Consider the following 17,500-nt stretch of genomic DNA (forward strand, 5'->3'; position numbering starts at 1 on the left):
TCTCACATCTTTATGTGTTCTTCAGGTGATGGGCATCTAGGTTATTTCTACGATTTAGGTTTTACAAATTATAGCACTATAAAGATGAGCACACGTATAGCACTCTGGTATGATGTTTTTATTTATTTATTTTTTACTTTGTTGTTGTTTTGGGAGGGTACTGGGAATTGAACTCAGACCTTGTGCTTGCCAGGCACGTGCTTATGCCACTGAGCTATCTCCCCAACACTCCTGAGGTTTTTAATTCTTCTGGGAAGACATCCAGAAGAGGAACAACTGGTTTGGATGGGACCTCTAATCCTAGTTTTTGAGGATATCCACACAAATTTCTACCAGTCTATATTTCTACCAGCAGTACAGAAAGGTTCTTTTTCCCTGAAGCTCATCCAGCATTTGTTATGTTGATATTTTGATGATTGCCACTCTTGCTGGGGTGAGATGGAATCTCAGTGTGATTTTAATTTGCATCTCTCCAACGACCAATGATGCTGAACATTTTATCCATGTATTTGTCACTCCCTTTAAATTACATTATTTTACATGTTATCCTATTTAGATAATTAAGTCTCAGCCTGTCAATATATAGCTTGAACCAATTAAGATGCAACTTGCTCAAATTCAGCTTGCAAAACTTTAGCACTATAAAAATAAAATCACATAATAGCATTCAAATCAACCCAGAAGTACACTAGTTACAGCTATTTGAAATTCTATTGCATTTTGTTTTCAGAAAGTTGTATCATGATCTACGGACTCAAATTACATAATTGTGTAATTATGAAGAAAAAAACTTTTCTAATTAAATGACCTCATCAAAGCAGTAATATGAGCATGGCCAGGTTTACATTATGAAAGGCCATTCTAACATTTCTAATCAATGGGAATGAGTTAAAACTAGTAGCAAGATCCATTTCACAAGGCTGGGATAAATTCTAATGAGATTCACAAAGGTTCTGACAACCATGCCACCAGCAGCAAATATAGACAAATGATGGATTTAGGAATTATTAGTAAGAATTAGTTTATATAGGGCTTGGTGACTATGGAGAAGGAAGAGTGAAGGAATTGCTGAAGCTGAAATCAACATCTGGTTTTGTCAAAAGGATTGATATCCCTCTGCAGGATAAGCAACAGGTTTAGAGACAAAATTTTATAAATTCAATTTGTGATACTAACCTTGAACAACTTAAAGTAGATAAATACTTTGAAAAACACAACCCGATGCAAATGAAACATGAAGAAATGACCAGTTCTCATTATTTTAAATCTATATCAAAAAAGGGTCTCTTAATATACACACATAACTGATAACTAAATGCTTAACATAAAATCATTTAAAAATTTCAATTTCAATTATCAAGTCATTCCTGACATAAAGTTATCGAGACATTCTGAGAAATTTATAATGATCTAAATTTACCAGTGACACAAGATGATTTCTCTTTAAAGCTTTTTCTCTGTGTCCATTTGTGTTTGGTTTTAGAAATTCATTAAAACAATTTAATACAAAAGAGAAACGCCTGGCCTATTGCTAATAAATAAGTTACTTAAACAATAGTATCTTATATTATATACTTTTAAAGTTTTCAAAGTGATGTTGTGCATACACTGATTTGTAAGATCACATTATGAATAAATATAATTTAAACTAACTGAGATCAAGACCAAAACTTAAAATAATTAACACAGACACTAGGCTAACCCTGTAAACCTCCACAGTAACAGGTCTGGTTTCTCAGAAAGGAATAAAAAAGAACAATATTTATTGAGTCAACTATTCTCGGGCAGCATTTTAAGTGCTTATCACACATAACCTTTTATGTCAAGCCTGAGAGATAAGTATTCTACTTTTAAAAAGAAAGCTAAAGTTCAGAAGTGTTAAATAAATTGCCTAAAGTAAGCAGTAATTAATAGAACTAGGAATTCGATTGTTTTGTTTGACTTTGAAGTTTAATCTTTTCATGAAAATGGAAAAACAACATTGTTGAAGAAAATGCAAATGTTTGAGAAGGAAATGAAGGATGACTAGGGACAAAGATTTCTATTAAAAAGCAGAGAATTTCATAAAAAGTACATATGAAATACATGCAATTTAAAAAGTAAACCCCCCTCAACACTAATATGGATATAAAATAGCAGAAATTAGGTTTATCATTAGAAGTGTTTTGGTCATCACAACAGAACAAGAGGCTGGGGGTAGCTCAGCAGCGGATGGCTTGCCCGAATGGTAAGTCCTGAGGTAGAATTTCACCACTGCCAGAAAAAAAAAACCAAAACACTAGAAGGAAGAGCATCAATTTAAACACCTTGAGTAAAAGGTATTTAAAATACACTGCTACCAAGCAATTAAATATTGTAAGAAAAGAATGAAAAATGATCAAAATGCTTAGGAGAATAAAACAATAGTTTATGGAATTTTTTTTGATTGTTCAAGCAGTATTTTAATTTAGATGACAAAATATATGTATGTTTTTAGATATTTATACACTGTAGTAACATAGTATTCTATTCTTAAGGGTTTATTGCTTTTTGTTATTCATTTTATTGAGAAACAAATAGCAATGAGACAGTTTCAAAATTGGTTAGGACAGTTGTAATAATTAATACATTGCATATTGTTGTCATCGTAGTGGTTATTCATAGTACAAGATGCAGACATGATATCCTGTCCAAATACTATTAGTACAAATCTTTCTTCTCATTGAATTAAGAGAAAGCAGCTGTATATCTACCCTATTTTGTATATATAGATACAAAGAGGTCCTTCATTTGTATCCCCTTTTTTTGTTTAGTTTTGTCAGAGATGGGTATTCCATTGCCATTTAAATACTGTAGGCATGTGAATTCATTCTGGTCTTCTAAATAGGTACCGCTTGTCAGGTCATATCAATTACTGCTATACTGTCTCTCAAGTAAATGTTTGTTTAAAAAAGGGGGGGTAATAAATGAAAACAAGAGACAAGAAAAAAAAGTCATAGGTCTGTCCTGCTACAATGCTGTATATGGTTAGATTTCTAAATTTCTGTGTAAAAATTCTTCGCATTCTGTACGGATTTAAAGTTTAACATATCAATATTTGATGGAGAAGACCTGTTCCATGCTATGTCTAAGATGTTTGATATTCAGACAGATAGTGAGGTAAAGCTCAACTACCTATGTTATAGGGTAATAATATAATTAAGCTTCTCTTCTGGAGCGTTAACAACTTAGTTTGCAAACCAAAAATTAGAGAAAAAGAAGGGCTACAAGGACAGCCAAAATTTTGGCCCTATCCTTTCAAAGTCAGTGAGGACTCAGGACATAAGAGAACCTGTACTGTAATATCTTGTAAGTCAGTGATGTACCAAATTTTCTGATCAAGGAGATTATGGGGCCACAGAGGAAAGTGATCAATGATGTAGAGTGTGCCTAAGGAGAGTCACATGGAGAGAAAACATTCTCTCAGGCTTTTACAGAGAGCAAATTGGTCAAGTAATGGCTGTGACTCATCCACATGGCTGACACTGACAAAGTATCTACAGGGTTTCAGGCTAAATCCTGAGGGGATTTGACTGACCTCATGAGACACAAAAGTTACGTTTCTTGTTAAATATAGGTCTTGCTCTACCTTGATCCTAACCATCCAGTAGAAAAATATAATAACAAGGTATGAAAAGTAAAGCCATATTAATATGCTGAGCTGTAAAGTGCTCAAGTCAACAACTTCTGACATTGCTAGTCCTATGGATAACCCACTACTATTATGGACTACTGGACTATATTGGATTACTTTGCTGAATAAGGAAATGTTGAACCACTTTACTATCAAATCACTTCGCTTCTTACTTAAAACATTTCTTAGGTTCTAGTCAAAGTAGAATTACAGGACTTCTGTCAATGCTAGAAACTCAGGCTTACTACAATCATATTGAAGAACCTACTGAGAAAACATCCAGTTTGATAAATTACTGAAATCAGAGCCTCATTTTATACCACTTAGTAAAAAATATGTTATATAAACAAAATAATTAAATATAACAAATATGGAGTAACAAAAGATACTAGTAGATTACATAATAGATTTTACAATAATTACAATTTTAAAAGTTAACAACTGCAAAGAATGAGAGTTAAAAGCCATACTGACAATAAGAAAAACACTAACTTACTAGTAAGAACACATAAGTGTCAACAAAGATTCACAGGAAAAAAAAATATGAATTGATAAAAATCACCATGGAGAAGAATTAAATCAGAAACAAAAAGTTCAAACAAAACTGAGAACAATTTGACTTTTTTTTTTTTTTGCAGAACCAGGGATTGAACTCAGACCCTTGCACTTGCCAGGGAAGTGCATATTCCACTGAGCCATCACCCTGGCCCAAATTAACAATCTTTTTAGGAAGGAATATATTCTCTACATATCTTTTTGAAAAGCAATTGATAATATATATTAATAACTTAAGTAATATTTAAAAAATTTTATACTCAAACTCAAAATTTACTCAATGGGAAAGTAATCAAATATTTATATAAAATCCAGCTTTTAATAATTAATATCTCAGGAGAGGAAGTGGGGTAAAAAGGATCTGACCACAGTCTAATTTTGATTCCTCCTTCACTGCCTTTTCCTAGGTTGAAAGGAAATACAAATTCAAGTATCTGCAAATAATAGAGGACAGTTTTGTTTCAAGCTCTTTCCTAGATGAGGTGGAGATGAGGGCAGTGGGCAGGACAGGAAAAGCGCCTATTATCACAGAGATGGTATCCTAGGGAGGACAGAGACTAGTATGTAAACAAATACAAAATACAGACAATGTTTAAACAATTATAAGACACACAGATAATTCTGATAGAGTGACTGAGCAACCAGTTATGGATCAGAACAGAAAACACAGAGGTCTCTGCAGTATTGGAGCAGTGTATTAAGTGAGAAGTCAGAAGTTCAAAGGAAGAGCATTCTAGTTAAAACTTAAAATGTAAGATCTTAAAGAAGATAAAAACCAACTTGAAAATGAATATTGGTTGATAAGAATACAGAAAAAGAGAAATCATATTTTTAGTAGGAATATAAACTATTTCAAGCATACCAACCGGTAATCTGGCAAAACTTGACAAGTTCAAAATGTACACACTCGATAACCTAGCAATTTCCAAACTGTGGTGTTTGGATTTGAAATGTCCTCTCAAATTCCTGCGCTGAAGTCTGGCTGCAGCTGTGGGCTGTGGGAAAGCCGAGGTCCTGAGGGCTCAGCCTGCTGCAGAGGACGACCCATGTATGAGACCATAACAAATGGTGCCTTTGGGAGGAAGCAGGAGGTGGAGCCTGTTGGAAGGGGGCAGCACCATGACAGCGTGCACTCCTGCCTCACTGTTCTGCCTCACTTGGTCCTAAAGCACTGTAGCCTCCTTGTCCAGGGACTGGAACCTACTTTTCCTCCCTTAAGCAGTTTCCTGAAAAGCTGAGTAACACCCAAATGGAGTTCTGTAAAACAAATCATTAGAACCCACCCCAGTACAACAGGACATAAGAATGTTCATGAAGTATCTGGGCTTTTTTTTTTTGTAATACAGTTAAATATTCCTTAGCCAAAATGACTGGCACCTGAAATATTTTAATTTTTTCAGAATGTGAAGTATTTGCAGACAGATAGGCAGACAGACAGATAGATATAGGATAGGATATTTGGGGGAATGAGATCCATATCTAAATCCAAATCCACTTATAGCTCATATACCCCTTGCACCTATAGTGTGAAGGTAATCTTATACAATATTTTAAATATGGCTTGCATGAAACTGAGTTCTACAATACAGAATTATCCACTTGTGGCATCATAACCTCACAAGTTTTGGATTTTGGTGCATTTCCAATTTTGAATTTTCAGATAAATGTGGCTCAACCTGTAGTAAAAGTTTGAAAACAATCTGCATGCATGAATAAGATACTAGAATAGGAAATTTATTTATAGATAGTAAATACTATCCAGCATTTAAAACCAATAACCTATAAATAAAGTAAATAAAACCATTAACCTTGATCTAAAAGCAGTAAATGGAATAAGGCTCAAGATTTACTTTTGCTAAAAAAATGAGAATAAAATGATTATAGCAACATTTTTGAAACACAAGGCATTGTTCTAAGTATTTCACAGAATGTAAGTTGTCTTTTTACCTTAATTATTTCCCATTTGAAAGATGAGGAAATAGAGACATACAAAATATTAAGTAATTTGCATAGTCACAGGACTAATGAAGGGTAAAAGCTAAGACGGACCATTCACTACTTCATTTGCATAAATTATGAAAATACATAGTATATTAGTCATTTTAATCCCCAAATTTTTACCAACTACATTTTTAGCAGTAATAATAAGAAAAACATGTATGGAAAACAAAAGTGCTGCTAAGAGATGACCCAGTAGAGGGAATAAAGCTGGTCATAAAAATAGAATCACTTCAACAAATTAAGAAGTTTTACCATATTGTAAAATGCACAGAACTACTTAAACTGATTAAGATATGTACACGTACAAACTCTCCACAATAAATATCACCAATTATTACAAATGAATTAATAAAATATTCATAATAAAAAACTAATATGGCTAAATAATCATTAAGCCAATTTGTATCTCTTCAATTATATTCTAAATCTTGTGAAAGGCCCTTGTCTTATACTCCTTTTATTAACCACACAGCACAGAGGAGTGTTCCACATAATCTAAGAGAAAACTACAACTTTATTAGGGTTAGAAAAAAAGAAAAGGGTAAGGGAAAAACAAACACAACTTTCATTTTTTTATAATTATATATAATTTTTTCTCACAGATCAAAAAAGGGTTGAAACAAAAAATTATGTCAAGAGGTGTACTAAGGGCTGTTAGTTCTGTGTTTCTTCTTTCACAAAGAAAATTACCTAGAGTAACCGCCACTGATTTTTTTCTAAAGGCAAAAGCCATATTTACCACTCCTAAGATGCGATGCCAGTAAGATGCGATGCCGCAGAGAAGCAATATAAACTGTCATAATGTACCTAACAGCAGCTCAAAGGCAGACCCACAGATACATAGCAGCAAAGCTGGCATCCGTTACTGCTGCCTTTTACTAAGGCAGGAACTTAGATGTAAGGTAATTTTGACCTTATTTTAAAACATGCTTTGGATCTGGAGAGAAAGCTCAGCAGCATAAGTGCCTGTTTGGCAAGCACAAGGTCCTGAGTTTGATTCCTCAATGCCGCCAAAAAAAAAAAAAAAAAAAAAAAAAAAAAAAAAAAAAACAATAAAAAACAAAAAACCCTTGGATTGTTTTTAATATAATTTTAAAGGGCATAGTACAGAACAGCTGATAGAAGTGGTACATGAAACATTAGATTTTCAACTGCATATTTTGCTCTAAGAAAGAAACAGACACTACAGTAGTAGTTCGCTGGAAGGCAGAAAGTAACCATGCTTACCAGTAAACATTTTAGTGACAGCCTTACTCTGTTTTCTGGCAGAACAGAGCAGCAGGAGCCACGGTGGAAAGAACTCATGGTGGCCAGCTAAGAGCTCGGCGACAGTTCCGGAGAAGCTGGTGGACGTTTGCTCGCCTTCCATAACATTGCACCCTTCGTCGACAGAGTCCACAAGCAAGTACAGGCTCTGCTGGGGCGGCTTCATGCCCAAGAGAGGCAGCAGAACACACCTGGAAAAGACACGTGGAGCAGCTTCAGCGTGGCTGGCCAGAGCAGCAGTATTACTAATCATGAATGTTTTGAAAAGATAATAAAGGTCAGGCACTGGGAGGCAAGAACACCACCAGTTCAAGCCCAGCCAGGACAATTCAGCAAGTTAGAGAGACCCTGCCTCAAAAATACAATGAACCAAGCTGTAGCTCAGGGAAGGCCTTTTCTCCAGTGTTATGATCAATGGATAAACTTCTAGCACAAAAAATGTTATTTGTCTCAATTCTACACCAGTTCTGAATAGTTCACATTTCTAACAGCACTGCTGTCCAAAGTATAGTGATCAAATGTGTTTACGTATATTAGCAATTCAGCAATAATAAAGGGAAATAGCAGAAGAAACTAGACAAAGCTAGATTTCAATACGGCCTTCTTTAATCTTTTGAATCAGTGATAAAAGGCTTGGACTGTCTTACAATCAGGCTATAAAATTTGTTGCAGAGAAAAGCTTTGGGTATCACCTTGAAAGAAGAAAAATATCAAGAATTCTATATAATATATAACTACACTGCAAAAGCTTATCATACACAAAGTTCATTTTAAAAGACTGTACAAGGATAAGTAACTACATTCTAGGTCCCATTTCAAGTATTCCCCAATTTCAAAGTAAAGAGAAAATTATAGGACTTTATTCCACTGCATAATGCATTTCCTACTCATGTGATGTACATGGTAGCTGAAAACGCCTTTTTCCTAACAAGGCTCATTCATTTCCAAAAGCATACTTGATGTATCAGGTGCTCAATTAGGTGTCAAGCAGGTAAGATGGTGAGTGAAGAAGACATAATCCACTGCGTAATGAGCAACAGAAATTCATGAATATTTTCTACAACTCTTTCTTAACCATCCACCCCCCAGATGCCAAAATCCAACCAATCACTTACTACTCCACAGTGTTTCTAAACTCTCCCATACACTCAGTCCAGAGTAGCAAGACTGGAACCCAAACTCCCTTCTTTCACCCATGCTGCTGTAACCACCAGCACCTCCACGAACTCGCCTCAGACTTCCCTGGGCAGCCAGTGAGCTTTCAAATGCTGCTCCAACCACTTTAGGCTTCTTTCAACAACCTTTATCAGACACAAGGGCCTTTTCATTCGCAATTTCCTCTGCCTGGTATGCATTTCCTTTCTTTCTTCATGGAGGTAACTTCTCCTTTATCCAGTTTTAACTTTAGAAGTCACTTTAAGGTCAAACTTTATCTGGTTTCTTGGCATCAATAAGCTCTCTTTTGCTGCATTATCAGTTTTGCAACTTTGTATTTGATGTCCCTCATAATTTTCTCTTTAGACCATAAGCATCAAGAGAATAGGAACTAAATTGGTTTTGCACATCAGCGCAACCCCAGAGCTTAGCTTGTTTCTCACAGTAGATTAATGATGACACTACTGCAATCTCAAATGAAAGACAAGTTGCTTCAAAGCAGTGTGCTCACTGTATCATAGAAAGTGGTAATGCCACTTACACAATAAAAAAGAAATGATCCATATCACAGATATGGAGGTAGGGAAGGCAGAGAATATCAGAGAAATATTCAAGTAGTAGATGCTCAGGTGAACTAAGTTTTCAAGAACCAACTCTTAATTCCCTATGCTGAATAAGGGAAGACCAACAGAAGCATCGTGTTAAATTTAGGAAGACCTACTTTACTGTACCTTTCCTAAATATTTTGTTTTTTTATGAACACAAAGAAAAGTGATGAAAACCAAGTAATACAGGAAGAACATCCCTGATCTAAAAATCTGGAATTCAAAGTGCTCCAAAGTCCGATTTATTTATTTATTTGGAGCGCTTCTTTCTACTAGTAAAGCCAATGCAAATATTCTAAAATCCAAATGGAGATGAGGAACACTTCTGGTTCTTAGCATTTTGGATAAGGGATACTCAGCCTGTACAGCCATAAAATAAAATTCATGTTGGATATAATATAGTATGGAAATATGGCCTGACCAGTGCCATTTCACAAACAACATACAGGGCTGCGGGAGCCCACAGGAAACAAACAACCTAAACCAGTTTTGGCAGGAAAGGTGTAAGGAGAAGTCAGGGAAGATATGAGCTAGAGCAGAAGTCGCTAAGGTCATGGCACAGAGGAGCAGTCAGGAGAAAGCGCCAGGAGCAGAGCAGGACACACAATAAAACACCAATTCCATTAGAGGCTTGAGGAATAGAAAGACTGGGGAACAACGTATCAGAGGAAAGAATTATGACAGTGAGTAAACGCTGGGCTTTGTGAGCTTTTATCACGAAGTCTGTACTGTGCCCTCGAAGTCCTGAGGAGCTACCATTTGTGCAGGTAGGTTGCAGCCCTCAAAGCCTTTCTCACTGCCTCATGAACACTCCGGTTTGCTCTATGAACGACTGGCACTGAACAGAAAAGTTGCCAGCTCGAAAGCATTACACAGAACACTTACGAGGGGCAGAGCTCCCACACTCGGGTCTCTCTCCATTGTTTCAAAGTCACCTCCTTGGGAACATGTACATCGACAGGCACACAGATCCACATTTTTCAGTCAAGTTACATCTCATCATTTGTAAAGAGAAAAATTTCTCCAGAGTGTACAGAAACAACGCACAAATGAGTAGTTTAGTCTAAATTTTTTCAGTGTGTGTGTGTGTGTGTATTCACAAACATATTATATATAATATCTATGTCTATATATTTTATATGAGATAATCTGTTAGGATATCATATTCAGAATAATCACTTTATTCATTTATTTTTGTTTTTTGAGACAAGATCTTGCTATACAATCAAATTTGCCTTAAACTCACTACCTAGCCCAGGCTGGCTTGAACTCACAGGAATGCTCCTGCCTCAGCCTCCTGAGGGCTAGACTACAGGAGTGTACCATCATACCCGACTAATCATTATATTTAAAAGCAGCAGTTCACCAAAGGATCTTACTTTCATATATGGTATGTCTTATTAAATATTTTAAATTTTTGACTTTATTATTAATACTCAGCTAACCTGTCATATACTTAATGGTACCATTAATTCAATTAAAATGCCTAACTCAGATTTTCCTCCAGTTTTAATCCTTCTTGAATATACAGAGGGCCAACCTCTACAGATGACTGACTTCCAGACAGAAGGGCAGCTGAAAGAACATTAGGGCAATTCTGAAATGAAACATCCATTGCTCTTTTGTCTTGATACAGTGTATTTATGTACTGCCTTTTTTTTTTTTTTTTTTTTTTTTTTTGTTTAAAAGGAGACTAATTAGCTTTTGAAAAGCTGCTATATATAACTTATAAGGAATGTACTCCTAGATGATAGGCACAGATGATGCACAGTTCCCTGCAAGTTAGAATTAGCAGCTCACTTACTTAGGTACAGTCAGTGCTCCTCTAGGCCTCACAACAAAACAAGCCAGACAAATGGCAAGTTCAAGACTTCAGCTGCGTCCATCAGAAAGCGCATGTCATGGGGCAAGCAACTAGCCTCAAATCTAAGGGGACTAAGACACCCACAGGCAAACACAGAGCCCAAGCACAGTCACCCAGGGCAGGAGCAGCTAGACACCGGATGTGTGTGGGAGGGACTCGCAGGAGGGGGCTGCAGGGAGTGGTCAGCCACAGGACTGCAGGAGGCACCTGGGGGCTTGAGGGGCCACTGATAAGTGGAGAATTCACACCCTCTCACAGACTTTTCTACTGGTCCTACAGGCCTTTTTAAAAGTTATTACTTTAACTCAACAGCCCTGGCTGGGAAGAACATGGAATGAAAGCCTACACCCAGATTATTTTCCAATATGTAGCCCATGGAAAAGCCTCGGTAGGATGTGAACAGTATTAGCCTTAGGGAATGTATAAAAACTCACTGCAGCCTACACCTGGGATGGGCAGGGCCGCCCAGAAGACCTCACCCAAGATCAAGGGGCACAAGGAGGTAAACTTAGAAAACTTCTCCATCTTTATCCTGCCATCTCGACTGCCAACTGCCGGGTGACTGCAAAAGGAAAAAATGCGAGAGCTGCAAGGGGAGCAGATATTTAGAAAAGCCACCTGGAAAATCAGCTCCACCCTAAACACAAGCATTGCTACAGCAGTTGAGGCCCAAGTGTACACCGGCGGCTCCTGACTACATTAATGCACCCTCTGCTTTCTCTCTGCACTCAAGGCCAGAACAGGAAAAAAGGAAAACAAAAAACATGGATCCACTTGCAGACACAGAAACTGTTTCTGCCTTAACTATTTGACATAAGATATCAGGCTTCCAACAAATAATTATAAAGGTCTACAATAACTTCTGCAAGAGAACAAAGCTACAGAACACATTCCACATTTTTAAAATTTACTACAAAGCCAGTTGAGTCAAGATAACATGGTATTTGCTAGGACAGACACAGATACTCTAAAAACAAGACACCATAAATATATATAACATATAAATATATACAATTATCTCTTTTATACAAAATGAATATAGATTTAAGTATACAACTATAAAACTTCAAAATCTCTGCAATCCTGAGCTAGATAATGAGTTTTTTAGACACAATACCAAAATTAGTATTCATAAAACAAAGAGAACTTGGAAACCTTGAGTTTGTTAAAATTGACTTTTAGACCCTATTTATGAAAATGAAAGGGCACGCTGAAAACTGGCAGAATCTATTTATAAAAGCACATTTCTGACTAAAGTCTTATCCCAGAGTCCATAAAGAACTCTCAAAATGACAATAAGAAAACAATTTTTTTAAATGGGAAGATTGGAACAGATACTTCAGAAGACCAGGTGGTTAGTTATAGGAGGTATTAAAACTAGGATCCTGGGGAAATACCATAAGACATCTAATAGTACTGCTGAAATACATGAAAACCACAGTAAAAACCAAGTCCTGGTGCTTTTATAAGCAATGATACAGCCATCTCCAAGGGGCACAGCAACTTCTTAAAAGTTTGGTGTTCTCTTAAACATACCGATCACCTGGCTTGGTAATCCCATTTTTCAGTATTTTCCAAAGTAAATTTGTATTTATTTGGTAAACTGAAAGAAAATGTACGTAGAAGCCTTTGAGGTTTATTTATAATGTCCCCAACTAGAAACAACTCAGACAACACTCAATTTGTGAAAGGATAAACAAACTGTGGCCAGGCCATACATGATAGGCGTTCTAGCCCATCATAAAAGGAAGCAACACCAAAATCCACTTTTTGCACAAGGCAGGTGAATCTTAAAATGCATATTCTATCACATTCAGAAGCTTGCACCTATGTGACACTTTGCAAAAGCAAAATTTGAGGCAAACACCTATATCAGTGGTTGTCGGAGACTGGAGTGGGGAGAAGTGTTTACTATAAAAGTGGAACAATCTAGAATGTTGGGGGTGACAGAACTGTTCTATGTCATGGCTCTTAACTCTATACATCTGTCAAAGTTAAAGACCTGTATTACACACTCAGTTTTACTGTACAAACTAAATAATAATACTAAATGATTACCATCAATATGTCTCTGAGAAACAAACCATATAGTTTGGTATACTCCAAGCCGTCATGATACTCAGTTCTCAAAAGACTAATTTGATCCTTTGTACATGTAACACCCAATAGTCATGAAAACAAAGTCTTCATGAATGAGCCCATGAATGAGCCAACTTCTTTCTGGTTGGTACTTGAGGTCCCTGCGCACAGACCAGTGTCCTTGCGTCAGACTCCTAACTGGTGTCACTCAGCGAAGTCCAGCTGGCCCAAGTGCACTCTTACTGCATCGACCTGTTCTTGCTTCTCTCAACAGAGCCCCTGTCCTCCTCTGGACCTTCCCACATACTGTCTACTCTCCTGTCTTTACAGAACAAAATCATCCATCTAATAAAGTATATGGAACAGGGGAAAATAAGTACAGTCAGTAATCAATACTGGAAGAAACAGTAGCTATTCACTCATCCTAAAAACCAAAAATCTACTGAGTATAATTGATAATTAAAAGTATGTCAAGAGTTTAGGGGTAAAATGTAGGGTAAAATTTGCCTCTTTTGAGCGAGGTTAATAATTACTATTTTTAATGAACTGGCTACATTTTGCTAAAGCATAGCAAGGAAACATGGAGTATGAAAAGAGAAAACAAAACAAAACAAAAAAAAACCCCACCCAAGATTAGATTAAGCATTTTACAGTACCAGAAAAGTACCTAAATCCAGCTCCCCCAGAAGGTGGAGGGGGGCATCCTGGGGGTAGCCTGGATGGCCAAGGGGTTACAACTCCCCTGGGCTACAGGCAACAGAACTCAGGCTCACGATCTGAAACTGACAATGTCTGGGCAGAGAAAAAATAAAAGAAAAAAAACACAAGACCATGAGGCACTCAAAGCTGCTTCCTTGGAACAAAGAACAGGATCTAAAAAGACCTTCATTCAGTTTTGAATCTACAAACTTGCTGCTTTGAGCCTGGCGAAGAAGCATCGCATTTCGACAAATAGTCCTCACTCTGGAACACACTGGGGATGGGCAGTGGTGAGGCTGCCAGCCAGCTAGAAGAGACACCAATGCACCTGTACACGGCGAGATGCCCTGTGAGGCACACGGGCTGGCCAGCTCGTGAAGGCTTTGAATATGTCCTCTTCCCTTCTGACCAAAGTAAATGGCCTCCTTGGATTTGGTCACTGGGGGCAGGCAAACCTGAGCCTGAGAAGCTAAGAGGGTGGCCACCGGCCATCAATAATCAGAGCAGGAAGAACAGAGGCAGGAAAGGTAATCATGAAGAGATCTGATGAGGAAATAAAACTCGGATGCTCAGAACAAGGGCAGTAAACTCAGGAAACAGAGTATGCACTTATAGCCGAGTGAAAATGATTTATAAAACTGCCGAAAATTTTAAGAAAATGTATTTTGCAATTCTAAGAAAAACAAATGTGGAGGGAAAATGCAGTATTATTATCATTTTTAACAAGCAAAAACACAAATCCAATATAATGGGAAAGAACCAGGGAACTCTCTTTCATAGAGGATAAAAGGTAGTAGGTGGAAGCAGCACAAACCTCCCAGGAAACTATCCTGAAAGAAACAGATAAATTGCAGATTCTGTATTTTTAAAGACATGGGAGAGCTGTGGAAGCAAGAGAATGAGACAGATTAGCATTATGGTGAACAGGAGCTCTTTAAAGACAGTGGAACAAGGACCTGCTGGGTTCTCCCCAGGGTCACTTCCTGATTTGGGAGGCATATGGTGATTATAGTCACAAACTAGGAATTCAGTTTGGCCCACCCTGAGGGACTCTACCAATGAAACAAACCTTTTTAGAGGTCAGTGCTGATCTTTCAAAGAGTAAAGTGCAAATGTGAAGTGTCCTACACAGAACACTAATTTTCCCCAAGGTGCATTGACTAAATTCTGGGCTGTGCTTAAAAGACAGAGAAACTAGGCCAAAAATGTTTAGGAGCCAACACAAAATCTTTATTGTCTGTATGTTGGAAACAAAATTCTGCTTGCTTTAAACACAGAGCTCAAGAGATTTGTAAGCATGTGAAACTGAAAGGGACAGAGAACTAAAATGCTAATCATAAATGTTAGTGGGGAAAGAAATGAATTTCTAAGTCTTAAGCTCAGAGAAGCTACCAAAAGGTTCTGGATCAAAAGCTTGGAGAAGATCTCACCAAGAGAACAGAAATGAACCAGAGGTCTTATCTGAAGACCACAAAGCCATCTGGCCCAACTTCATACTGAGTTGTAACAGCACCTCACCTGATACGGTCAAACGATGACAAAGACTTCTCTAATAAATCAATGTTGCCCTGCACTCTAAAATCACTTTCACATTGTCTGAAACATAAATTATACACAAAGAAAGCAAGAATATGACATTAATGATCTCCAGAAAAAGATAGTGATGCAGATGAAGTAACCCAGACAACTCAATACTATACACTCAAGTAAGTGATAATGTGAAAGAAAGCGTAATTGGATAAAAATGTAAGATGGAAAAGTTCAATCAAAAATAAAATCTGTAAAATCAAAAATTAAAATTACATCCTAGAACTAAAAATATAATATTTGATACTAGGAAATCTGGTTGCATGCAACACCATTTGATTGTAACAGAAACAGAAATAGACATTAAAAACATAAAGTAATTGGACCAAAAAGAAAGTGCTGGTGAGTAGGAGAGGAACGGAAGCTCAGACGTACTGCTACTCATTCGCAGACACAATTGCAAAGGCAGTCTGGAACCATCTCATAGACTAGCATTTGAACACACAGACTATGAACCAGCAATTTCACTCCTCAGTATATATGGTGGGATCATCTTTAATAGGGTTTACATCTAAATGTTGCCCAAAAGCTTCATAGGGTTTTTGGAAGGTGACTCACAGCTGCCTTCCTATTAGCACGTGGGACTCAGTGGTGGGAAGAGGCAGGTCACTGGGGGTGTGGTCCCAAAGGGCTTCTGTCCCTTTCAGGCTCTTCCCTTCACTCTCCCTGTGTCCTTGGCACCTTGAGACTGGTGGATTTCCTCCACTGATGGCCTCCCACCACGCTGCTCCTGCCTGGGGGCCAGCAGTCCACCTCTATAAACTATGAGCCACTTTGACCCACAGTTTAAAAGAGGAGAGGCTTAAGTTTCAAATACTGGAAATAGTGATAGATCTAATTCACATAAACAAGTTTTTGGAATACCCAATAATTTTTAAAATGTAAGGGGGAATCTAAAACTTGGTTGAAAACTATTTCTACTACTTAAAAAAATGAACAAAACTAAAGCACATCACAATTAAGTGTGTATCTGTTTACTCTTACGGTCAAACTACAGACCTTAATATTCAACTGACAGGAGACAGTGTCACACAAATCTGCTGGATGAAAAGCAATGAACAAGGGTAAAAGGCAAAGGCAGAAGCTAAGCAAAAGCTGGGCCAAGAAGAGTTCTGGTTTTATTCTAAAAATCGTAAGAAGATACTGGCAGATTTTAAGTGGGGAAGTAACAAGATTAGTAGATCTTTTGTGAAGATACAGGCAACAACAACAGTACTGAGAGCAGGTAATTTTTCATGTTTGATACAAAATTAAAGTAGCTGACAGACTCAGTGGAAAGGATGAACAAAACTCAGACAACTCAGAGTTTTAGTGAAAAATAATGACTTCTATGTGAAAGTTTTCTGTCACTGTTGGCCATTTTCACAATAATGGTGTATCAAAACCCCAAAACTCACCGACTTGAAGTAACAGTCACATCTACTTTTTCTGCACCTATGCTTCTGCTCATCTCCACCAGGTTCTGAGTCAAGCTACAAGTTGGGGCTTGTCTCCATACCTCCCTAGTCCTTGGGCCTTGAGGTTAGCCAGACCACATCCTTAACCTGTTCCGTTTCCATGGTGATGGCAGAAGCACAAGACAACAAACCAACTTCAAGCCTTGAGTCTACTAACATTCCAATGACTGAAGCAAACCTATCCCATGGCAGGAAAAGTGCACTTCTCTAAGGAAAAGACCTGCATGGATCAGGGCTACAAGGAGATGAAGGACAAAGAAAATAATTCAACCTATCATAGTGTCTATGTGTTCAAATTATGAGACACAACTGTAAAAGGAGTTAGCTTTTTCAAAGTTCCAAATAATTATTCAAAATAACCACAAGAAAAACAAAACTGGTTCCCATCATGAATTAAATGAATATTTCAAGCTTTATTTTACTACCAGAGTATATTTAGCGCGCTCTCTCTCTCTCTCTCTCTCTCTCTCTCTCTCTCTCTCTATATATATATATATATATATATATATATATATTAGGAAGAAAATGTCATTAAGCCTTTCTGATATTAGAATAACATCATAGAAAGCAATTAGTTTGA

At 37.2% G+C, this 17,500-nt stretch overlaps 1 protein-coding gene across 1 annotated transcript in view; it reads right to left on the reverse strand.

The window, feature by feature from the left end:
• The window catches only part of Ankrd50 (ankyrin repeat domain 50), a 36,564-nt gene that overhangs the window by 9,204 nt on the left and 9,860 nt on the right, over positions 1-17,500 (reverse strand). The window contains exon 3 of the mRNA XM_004645565.3: positions 7,436-7,665. Coding sequence (XP_004645622.2) covers positions 7,436-7,665 — 230 coding nt within the window. The remainder of the gene's footprint in view (positions 1-7,435; positions 7,666-17,500) is intronic.

The sequence above is a fragment of the Octodon degus genome, unplaced genomic scaffold, assembly GCF_000260255.1.
Source record: "Octodon degus isolate 3935 unplaced genomic scaffold, OctDeg1.0 scaffold00231, whole genome shotgun sequence".
In the NCBI taxonomy this organism is placed as follows: domain Eukaryota; kingdom Metazoa; phylum Chordata; class Mammalia; order Rodentia; family Octodontidae; genus Octodon; species Octodon degus.